Genomic DNA, 10,790 nt, shown 5'->3' with positions numbered 1-10,790 from the left:
AAGACGATTTTTTCGTCTTCACAAAATGCGAGCGTGGTTCTATTTCAAAAATGTCTCAGATTCAACTGGAAGAAAATTTGTTTTGCGAGATATTTGGGAGTCATCCACTGTACTGTACAACAATTTTTCACGACTTTTGGGCAAGTGAAGTCCCCTGGCATAGATCCACGTTAAGGCCCCTGGCATAGATCCACGTTTCATAACGTTGCGGGGTACTCTGAGCAATTGACTGGCAATAATACTGTACTACTCTGCTATGGCAGATTGGGGCATATTATAAGCTTCATGTAGTAGCTCGTCCAAAGGCTCAAGTTCTAGAAATCAGGGTGGTAGTAGCTAGCTACAGTGTACCAGTACAGTACTGAATGAATACTGTACTACAGTGTACAACCTCGAGCGACCAGTCGTTGGCTTCTACTACCAAGTTTTCGTGGCATTATTATTGTCTGGTATTACCCGACAATAATAATCCCACGAAAGTTGCTGTTAGTCTGTAAAGTTAGCTTTATCAATGAAACTGGGATACAAAGAAGGGGGGTGAGAACATTCAAGTCTGATTTGTTGACGCAGCCTACAGCCTGTTGTGGTACACTTCTTACTGTACGTTCGCGTCATGGAAGACTTGCAAGTTCACATTGCATACGGTACACCACAGTACTACAGTACCTACTACACTGTAGTCCAACTACAGTACGAATGTCGGTTTCAGATTCATAAAACGTGACCAAATCCAATCCTACATTTTCGTTTTGTCGATGGTTGAATGATCGTGTTTTGTTAATATGGTGCACCTTGTTCCTGGATGTGGGATGCATTTGTACTTGCGTTTTGTATACACTTGTATTTTAATTCCCGTGGATTCTCTCTGCATACAAACATCAAGTCGATCCTTTTGTGCTCGGAGATCAGCTGTTGACGACTCGGGCAACAATGCAGCGTCGTCAATCACGGTCTGAGAAGGAAACTCGAAGTGGGGCGAGGTTGAAGCTCGCGGCGGCGCATAAAAGAATCCCCTCACCCACCCACATCTGGACAGCGATGGAAACCGGCGCGCGAGTATGGATAAGTTCCTCGGAAGACCAATGGCAGGCTGGCGTCATCGACGACTGCCGCGACGACGACGACGCCAACTCGGCGGTGCGTGTCCGTCTGGACGAAGATGGCACACATGTTTGCACGTCCGCAGGTACATCTGCATGCATGTTTCCTCCGTCGACTCACCAACTTCAATTGGGTAGCCAGCGTATACCTTCGCAACGACGTGGACGACTTCGTGGACGTCCCCAACTTGATCTCGTTGCAATACCTCCACGAACCCGAACTGCTTCATGCCGTGTGCAATCGCTACGAACAGAACGTCATTTACACGTATGTGGGTGAGATCCTGCTGTCGTTCAATCCGTTCCAGCGCCTCAATCTGTACACCCCGGCCCACATTCAAGCGTATGCTGCGTCGACAGTTCCTGCTACAGATAGTGACACGTCGTCGAGGTCACTGCCGCCGCATGTGTTTGCTATCGCCGCCATTGCATATCAAAGTCTTTGCGACGACCGCATGAACCAGAGCATCCTCGTGAGCGGCGAGTCGGGCGCGGGCAAGACGGAAAACACCAAGCTGCTCATGCAGTACCTCACCGCCGTGGGGGCGACCCCCGCTCATCCCACGAGCCCCACCCCCCATGTCGCCTCCCGGACACCATCATCCGGTCGACGAAGCAAAAAACGATCGTCGGGCGCGACGTCCACGGCCGCGTCGTCGCACGACATTCAGACCCAAATCCTGCAGACCAACCCGATCCTGGAAGCATTTGGGAACGCGCGCACCGTTCGAAACGACAACTCGAGTCGCTTTGGCAAGTTCATCGAGCTCCAATTCGGCCGGCACCACACGATTGTCGGCGCCAAGTTGAGCGTGTACCTGCTCGAGAAGATCCGCGTGAGCCACCAGTCGGACAACGAGCGCAACTTTCACATCTTTTACGAACTGTGCGCCGGCGCCGACGACGACCTGGCGGCGCACCTGTCGTTGCTGGATGCCGAGGACTTCGACTTGCTGAATGAAAGCGGGTGCTTTACAAGGCGGGACGGCGTCGACGATGCCGCGCAGTTCCACGAAACATCGCAGGCGTTCACAGACATGGGCATCTTGGCGGACGAACAGCGGAGCATCTATGGCATCGTAGCGGCTTTGCTGCATCTGGGCAACGTCGCGCTGGACGGCGAGACGTGCGGCGCGTCCAATATGGAGCACGCGAGCATCCGCCCCGACAGTTTGCATCATCTGGACACGGCGGCGGTGCTGTTGGGGGTGTCGTCGGTGGAGCTCACGTGCGCGCTCGTGACTCGGCATGTGACGACGACCAAGGACAAGATCATGGTCAAGCTGTCGAGTGGCCAAGCGACCGAAGCCAAGCAGTCGCTTACGCAGAGTTTGTTTGGCGGGCTGTTTGAGTGGATCGTGGCGCGGCTGAGCAGTGTGATCCGACACGACGCCGAGTCTGCCAATTCGATTGGCATTTTGGATATATTTGGGTTTGAAAACCTCGTCATGAATGGGTTTGAGCAGCTGTGCATCAACTACGCCAACGAACGGCTGCAAGCGCAGTTCAACGACCTTGTGTTTGCCAAGGAACAGCGCATGTACCAAGCTGAGGGCATCGAGTGGAAGTACATTGAGTACCCCGACAACGCGCCGTGTCTGCGCCTCCTTGAAGACAAGCCCACGGGTATGTGGAGCCTATTAGATGAAGAAGGGATGCTGCCCAAGGGGTCGAACGAAGGCTGGATCGGCAAACTGTACAGCCAGTACCTGGATACCATACTCCATCCAAGCTTTGACGGCGACCATGCAGCTTCGACCAGCGTGAAGTCGCGGCGGCGGCAGTCCGAACCGGTGCCGCCCAAGGGATGTTTGCAACTGGACAAGTCGAGTGATCGGCCGTTTCAAGCGACCAACCACCAGCGCGTCGAGTGTCAGTTTGTGATCTGTCACTTTGCTGGGAACGTCATGTATGAGAAAGACATGTACTTGGAGAAGAACCAGGACATGATGCCTGCGGAAGCCGTTGAGTTGTGCGGGGCATCGACTAATGCGATCGTGCAGGCGTTGCTGAGCAAGAAACCACCGGTGGCTGCGCAACGTCTGACCCGGCAGCCGAGCAACTTGCGGTCGGCGTCCGTGTCGTCGCAATTCAAAGCGCAACTGGACGAACTGATCGTTGTGATTGGGCGTACCCAAGCCCGCTTTATAAGGTGCATCAAGTCCAACGACGCCGGCGTGCCCACAGTGTTGGATGCGCCGCGGGTCCTCCAACAACTCCGATCCGGGGGGGTGCTGGAAGCCGTCCGGATCGCCCGCGCCGGGTACGCCGTGCGCGTCGACCACGCCAAGTTTCTGGACGCGTTTGGGTTCTTCTTGAGGCTACAACGTCTACCAAGCCAACTGAAAAAGGCTCGAACTACGGCAACTCTGTCGAGCGGCGTTGGTCCACACAAGGCGGCGAAATCTCAAGATTTGAAGCCGCTCGTGGAATGGACGGCGGCGGCAGTGCTGGTGCAGTTCCATCGCGCATGTTGGTCTTCTTCGGGGACGATTTCAGACGACGTGGTTGCCGTGGCTAAGAAAGTTGTCGAGCAAGGCAAGGTGGGTGACCGACCGGCGTTTCTAGCGAGTTGCGGCGCCGTGGGGTTCCAGATCGGCCAATCCAAAGTATTTTTCCGAAAAGACGTGTACAATGACCTGCGCCGGTTTCGATTGGTCACCCGACATCGCCATATCACGACGATACAACAGCATATTCGTGGCCATTTGGCAAGGCAGCAAGCGGCGCGCATGAAGGAGGCCGTGCGATGCCTCCAAATGTGGATGCGGGAACGGCTGGCGCATCGCGCGAGGCGACGACGAGGCGCCACCGTCCTGCAGAGCTGGGCGCGACAGATCCTGGCTGTGATACAGTACAAGAAGACGGTGGCGGGTATTCCGAGGATTCAAAGATGGTGGCGGCATCGGCGGAGGACGCGCTTGTTCCATCAACGAATCCTGGATGCAGCCAAAGAAGCCAAGAGCATGGCGAGGCACAGCTTGCCGCCGGTTCAAGTCACTAGCCCAGCTCAAAGCAGCCAACAAGTCGTGCATGAGGTCGTCGTCGAGGCGCCTGCTCCTTGTCCTCTTCCGCCAGCCACCGCCGCTGCTGCTCCCATCAAAGTGATGCCACCAGACGCGAGTTGCCGTCCAGACGAAGTGCCTCCCCGCCGCGAAGTGGACTCGCTGATGGTATCGTTGTCTGTGGAGAATGCCCAGCTCAAGCAACAAGTACAGCAACTTCAGATTCAGCAACAACACCAACCGTCCGTTGCTGCGCCAGTGGCTGCGGATCCGTCGGTCGAGTTTGCCATGGTGCACATCCGGGCGCTGGCGAGCCAGCTCGTGGAGCTGCAATTGCAGTGCGCGATGATAAAGTCCAGTGTGGACTCTTGCTGCCCCTCTGGTGCAAACCTCGTCCTCCCATCCCCCGAAGCAATGGAGTCTCCAGTAGTAGCTCTGGACTTGGCTCTGCCGCCGCCCCCTACTTCGCTCACCGAAGCGCACGGGCAACTGCAGTCGTTGGTGGCGAAGATCCAAGTAGCGTCGTTTACACTGGACCAGCTGGAGCGGCAAAAGCAGCGGCAGCTCAAACTGCAGGCGCAGGAGGCCCAAGCCAGGGCGGTTGTCCAGACGCTGACCCCCGTGGTCGCCACCGTTCGACACGTGGCATCGTATGTGCCAGTGGTGTCGTACGTTGTCTCACAAGTGGAAACCAAAGTGCACGTGTCGCAGCAGTCGTGGTGTGTGCTGATTCAGACATCGCAGGCGGTACTGGCCAGTGTCTCTGCGATGGCGTCGTCGTTGTGGCTGCTCGGTCGAAGTAATGACGACGGCAAAGCAACTGCCCAAACGGTGTCACAGCAGCGGCCTAAGCACCGTCCGCTTCACGGCGACGACGACCACCACTGGGACGACCTCATGGAGTGCAACCTGGACCAGGCGCTGCAAATCAAACAACTCACGGCCACCCTCCACGACTTGCGCGCCAAGCACCACGACTTGCAGCTGCAGCACTTGGGCACCCAGATGGCCACGATGCAAGCCACGATAGGACGCGCCGACGCGGACAAGTTGAAGCGCATGGAAGATGACCTCGCGTACACGAGTGCGTGTGTGAACCAGCTGGCAACGGCGATGCTGGCTAGGGGCATCGCTCCTCCTTATCATACCAAGGACAACCCGTTCGACTCGACTCGGCAAGACCAACAACTCCCCGCGCTCTTTCGCCGGTGATCTGCGCATGTGTTGTTAGATATAATATATATATTAATATTGTGAATTCGCTATAAACTTTCAAAATTCGCCTTGTTTGTTGAATAAATAGCCTTGTGTTACAGGATTTGACCAACGGTGAGTCTGGATGTCAAAGGCAAAATCTTCGATATTTTGGCAATTTTCTGAGATATCGTCGGCAAAAAATGAAAAATTATCTGTCTGGATCCAAAATTTGGAAAATTCAATATTTCGCCAAATTTCGCCAAAAAATAAAAAGAGGTCCAAGCAGATGCAGGAACAGGCCGTAAATTTGACATTGCGATCACTACCGTTAACATGTAAACGGACTACCAAAACCTCCGCAAACAGCATTTCCGGATCATTTCGCATCCGGATAGGGGTTCAGTTTTAATCATGCCCATGCGCCAGAAATTGTATCATGAGATACAACCAAAACCCATGGAGGATTTATGTATTAGGGGCTGGCCTGTGAAAAACCGTCCAAGCTTTAAGGCAGGGATGTTATCCGAACTATTTTCGAGGATTTTGAAAAAATATATCAAAAATATTTCTTAATTTCTATCGAAAACGTGCAAAAGCAAGAACGGACACTCAAAAGCAGGGATGAATCATCCCTGCTTTAACTCAGGCGTCCCTGCTTTTGAGGTTGTGTTATCGGGTAAAATTCACGTTTTTCCCAATGAGGAGTTGTATTTGCGTCTATGCTTTTAGAGTTTAGTTTACCGCGCGAGGAAAACCTAAGGGCTCCTCTGGATAACCACGCCATAAAAATATGCCAAAATTCGAAATGAGATTTTACAAAATTTGTCCAATATACTAACGCAATACAAAAAGAAGAGATGGTGAAACCGTCTGGATTCATCCGGATTCAAACTTGCGCGCCAAAACGATGGTCACGACTATGATGATCCTGCTTCGTCGGCGGCGCCTCAAGTGACGTCGCATGATGTTGATGTCATACCTGGTCTACAACTACTCCGCCTACCTCTTGAAGACGTCAAAGCGGGTCTCTATCTTGTCGGGGGCTTTGTGGGTTGCCAAAATACTGCAAGAAAACGAGGATGCCTTCGAGGAGACATTTCGAATGTCCGGTGATGCGTATGGTGGACTGCTGCACGATCTCGTCCAACGTGGTGGTCCAAACGCCCATCTGTGTGCTGTGGGGTTGCTGCCGTTTTCGAAATGCGCCATTTTGACAGAACATTGATGTTGAAGTGGTCACATGGACTGTCTTTGCATGAGAAATTGACCATTTTGGTCCATTTTTTTATGCCATAATTCGTGAACTTTCTACCTATAATTTTGTAATATTTCCTTTGGATTTTGTGATATCCAAACGAAACAACTTCGCGACTTTGTCATTTCGCCATTTTATGGAGATTTTCGTCATTTTATGCCATAATTCGTGGCATCCAGAGGAGCCCTAACACATTTAATATGTGCTGCTGCTTGTCAAAATTATTATTAGATAGAGGAGTCTAGATGGAAATCTCCGTCTAGATACCGAAGTTAGTGAAGAAATTCTACTTCTCACTGTCAGATTCAAATTAGGTGATGAATTGACCCAGAAATAGATATTTAACCTAGCGGTATTTTACATGGGCGCTTGGATATTTGGCCATAAGGGGTGGCCGCTGAGGTGTATCTTGATATTTGTATGTGACTCTTATCCGTATATAATATCCAGAGGTAGTTGGGACCTTTAACCTCCCACTGCAGTGATAAAACGCATGAAATCGGTATTTAACGTATGTGATTTTGGGTTCAACTACATTAATTGTACGTTAAATAATAAAATCTCCACCTTACTGTTAGATTTGGCGAGACCACGGCAAGAAGCACCCGCTCATTTTGGTGCTCAAGACCACGGCGTCCAAGATCAAGGCCACCGTCGAAGAGAATCTGTCGCAGCGCCATGGTTTTGGCAAGCAGGTGGGGAAGCAAGTGTAGCCCTTGCAGGACGGATTCAAGTGCCATATTTACGGCAACCCCATGGGATGGTGGAATGCGGGAATCGTGATGGCATTCGTGCGATTCCACTTTGCTGACGGACCCGGCCGCGCAACGAAGAAAGTGCTGCTTCCTTGGGACGACTCTCTAATCACTTTAAGGATGAAAGTTGTAGCTTATGCAACGGAACTCAATGTTGTGTTGCAGGGGGGGAATAGCTCAGGTGGTAGAGCATCGGTTTCTTAACTCAAATGTCGTGGATTCGATCCCCGGATTCCCCAGATTATTTCCGCAAGGATTTATCCGTCCCTCCCCTGGGGAATCCGGATAACAAGGGCCGCGTACGAAGACGAGGACCGAACTTCGAAGAAGATCGGTCGAAGCACGAGGTATGAAGCGTTGAGCGAAGTAAAAATCGAAGATTACACACCGCCCCTCGTCGAGCAGGCGCGTTACAATTGGCGAAGCGGTTCCATAACATGTGGTTCTAGTGTCAGCCCTCGCGGAGGAATGTCTTAAAAAAATGATAATCCAAACTCAATTAATCAACGTTGTGTTGCAACGGATTCACCCCGTTCATATGGGTGTGCCAGCCTGGGTTCTTCCGTAACTGATCGATGGGTAGGTGCGAGGAGACTGAAACTTAGGCGAAAGTGTATGCTTATGATTGGTGGAAAATGCCGGTGCGTAGAGAAACGTAGCGTGGAAGACGTTCGAAGACATGAGTGCAGGCAAATTGATCACCGTGACAGTACGCAGCCCTTCATATAAGGGGAGGGACTGATAAATCCTTGTGGAAATAATGGGGAAGCCGGGGATCGAACCCACAACCTTTGAGTTAAGAAAAAGAAACCGATGCTCTACCATTGAGCTATTTTCCCTCTCCCTTCGATGGGCAAGTAGTGATTATGATTACTACTCGGTACGAGAGTGGAGTAAATGGCAAGAAATGAACATCAATGTATTAATAGTACTCTTGATATTGGAGATTCGGTATGAATTACCGGACCCCGTTCAATCGATCCTCGCCGAGCGAATCGAGCACAAATCTCTCCCATTGGTCAATCCGAAATTACTTGTCGTTGATTGGCTAAAATCCATTTTCGAGATTCTACTGGAAAGGGCGGAGTGGATAATTGCCAATCAGATGTCTCGGCTCTATTTGTGCTCGATTGAACGAACCATGCAAAATTGGGAAATTTGAAGAAAATCGACAATAGTACATGTCATGTTAGTACGTCGCATACTACTGACAAATTATAATAGATCACCAGTTCAAATACCGATCTATCTCCGAATTCGGCTTTGAGTTTGTGAAGGACACTACGTCACACGAAAGACGTTTGCATCTAACTATTGGCATACTCTTCTAGTCAGGGATCGACGCTTGGAAGAAAGACTTGGCAGTGAGGAATAGATTCAGCTATTTCCAATGGAGCTCTATGATTGCTCAAAACAAGATCATCGATCAAAAACAAGCATGCTGAAAATATAAAATACATATTTTATACAAATACCAAGTGTAAATTGCCATTTATTCTAGCGGCGGGTGTTGACGGTTGAAGAGAGGAAAGCGCCACGGGCAACCAAAGAAGAACGCATCGACTCAGTTGCGAGTCTCTCTGCACGACGGTGGATGTAGCGGCATTGTGTCGCTGCACGCTGAGATTTCTTCTCCTCCGCCATGCGCGCGTATCGAGCAAGAACCACACGGTTCTGGCGGAGGTCGTCGTCCCGAAGGGGAATGAGCCCAACATGGAAATTGGTCAACGCGAAGGTCAGTCGTTGAATGCCATCGTATATTTTCTCGCCCCAAACAAAGGTGCTGTAGGAAATCTTCCACAGCGTGCAGACGCCACCGAAGAAGTTTTCGACGATGACGCGATCAGAGGAGACCACCGAGTTACGCTTGAGGTCAGGCCGGTCAAGGGCAGCATTCGACGGACGCTTCTTTTGGTGGATGGCGCGGACCGACGCAGTCAGGCCATAGTAACCCTTGTCTACAAATACCGCCCACATGGTTGAGAATGCTTGGAAGCGCTCACCATTGTCATTCACGGTTGCTTCCGTAGGTGTCTTCTTCAGGTTCGTTACGTGCACATCCAGCCGCTTGCGGAACATTGTGAGGTCGGCAACCGATCCAGGTTCGTGGGGACCCATATCCACGAGCAGACCTTGCGCAGAAACGGATGCTTCGATCTTGAGTCCGTAGAGCTTATGCTTGCCGCTAAAGTAGTGTTTTTGCTCCCCGAAGCGACCGGACGGACGGTGGGATGGTTGGAACTTGACGTCGGTTGCGTACTTCGCATACGGGTAGTTGCGGAACGTCGTGCTGTGTTCACGCAGGGCCTCCATGGTTGGCATCGTGACGAAATGGGCGTAGATAATTGGAGAGATAACGTCGACCACACGTATTATCATTTTCTCGAGTGTTGGGGCATTAATGTCGAAGTCCAGGGCATGCTTCTGCCACGTTTGGTAGTACTTCAGAATGACCAAGGTCATGAAGAGGGCATCCTTCGGCGTTGACAAGGGCCTGCGGCCGCGGCCGTCGTGCCAGCGCGCTTGGAGAGCCATCTCAACGACGCTCCAAATGGTGTCGAACTCGTCGGGGGTAAAGTTGGTCAGCGTGCGAAACCCGTCAACACCGCTGTCTTCAATGACGCGATCGATTACGGGATTGTTGTACGTCGTGGCGTCGTTCTCCTCAGCCACGACGTCGCCGTAGACATCGTTGCTCTCCTCCAGGTAGAGCTGGTCAGAGTCGCTTTGCACGTGCAAGCGCTCGAGCATGGTGTTAATGTTGAGAACCATCGCGTGTCAAATTCTATAGTGATGTATGTGAAGTGTGTGTAGTGGAGCACGCTGGAAGTGGCGCGTGAAATTTGGCGGCATCCAATAAAAATTGGACACGCGTGTCAACTCATGTATCGCTCTATAATTGAATATTTAGTGATCTATTTGAATTTGCTTGGAAATCGTACTCGCATTGGTCGGGAATAGGTGTATACTATGAAAATAGATGTTTATGTGCTTGTTGGAAAGACCTCTGTTTCGTGTTGAATTATCCGTTTTTAGAGTCGAAACCCATAAAACAGTTTTTGCGCGATGGGCGTCGCGCAAATTCCGTTTCCGGCAAAGATCTTGGGTCCAAGACTATATAAATGGCAGGATATTTCATTTTGATAAAAATGAAACGACTTTGCGCGACACGTGTCGCGCAAAATTTAATTGGCCACTTTCAAAAAATTCCAGTACCGGCATGTTTGCGACCACGAGGCACGACACATCACTGCAGGACATCCGAGGTATGCGGGTGTCCAAATCCACTAAAGCTGGATACAGAAACGGCTTGAACCAAATCAAGAAGGGGATTCTCGCTCATGGGACTCCGGACATGCTCACATCCATCGGCAGCATCGACTTGACTGTGTTCACGTACGATCACTTTCTTCTGTTCATTCAGTGGGCATTTCAAAACTGTTCCAACAAACCTGGGACCCTAGCTAGTTACAGGCCT

At 51.1% G+C, this 10,790-nt stretch overlaps 3 protein-coding genes and 2 pseudogenes across 5 annotated transcripts; 3 read left to right on the top strand and 2 right to left on the bottom strand.

Annotated features, from left to right (window-relative positions):
• The first annotated feature begins 890 nt into the window (after positions 1-890).
• On the top strand, positions 891-5,377 carry H257_10918 (hypothetical protein). Its single transcript, XM_009837665.1, has 2 exons — positions 891-1,186; positions 1,239-5,377. Exons 1-2 carry the CDS (start codon positions 931-933, stop codon positions 5,315-5,317), a joined length of 4,335 nt encoding a protein of 1,444 aa, XP_009835967.1. The 5' UTR covers positions 891-930; the 3' UTR covers positions 5,318-5,377.
• Positions 5,378-6,414: 1,037 nt separating this feature from the next.
• Positions 6,415-7,270, top strand: H257_10917 (hypothetical protein; the record flags this gene model as incomplete). The annotated part of the gene is made up of 2 exons (XM_009837664.1): positions 6,415-6,474; positions 7,136-7,270. 2 exons carry the CDS (start codon positions 6,415-6,417, stop codon positions 7,268-7,270), a joined length of 195 nt encoding a protein of 64 aa, XP_009835966.1.
• A 208-nt stretch (positions 7,271-7,478) lies between these two features.
• H257_10916 lies at positions 7,479-7,551 on the top strand (annotated as a pseudogene). The gene has a single exon. The product of its transcript is annotated as a tRNA-OTHER (tRNA).
• Positions 7,552-8,073: 522 nt separating this feature from the next.
• Positions 8,074-8,151, bottom strand: H257_10915 (annotated as a pseudogene). Its single transcript has one exon. The product of its transcript is annotated as a tRNA-OTHER (tRNA).
• A 658-nt stretch (positions 8,152-8,809) lies between these two features.
• On the bottom strand, positions 8,810-10,084 carry H257_10914 (hypothetical protein; the record flags this gene model as incomplete). The annotated part of the gene is made up of 1 exon (XM_009837663.1): positions 8,810-10,084. The coding sequence occupies one exon, from the start codon at positions 10,082-10,084 to the stop codon at positions 8,810-8,812; it is 1,275 nt and encodes a 424-aa protein (XP_009835965.1).
• Between the last annotated feature and the right edge of the window lie 706 nt (positions 10,085-10,790).

This window comes from Aphanomyces astaci (assembly GCF_000520075.1).
Source record: "Aphanomyces astaci strain APO3 unplaced genomic scaffold supercont1.31, whole genome shotgun sequence".
Classification (NCBI taxonomy): Eukaryota; Oomycota; class Saprolegniomycetes; order Saprolegniales; family Verrucalvaceae; genus Aphanomyces; species Aphanomyces astaci.
The sequence above is the reverse complement of the archived record's forward strand: the minus strand, read 5'-3'. Positions and strand labels throughout refer to the sequence as shown.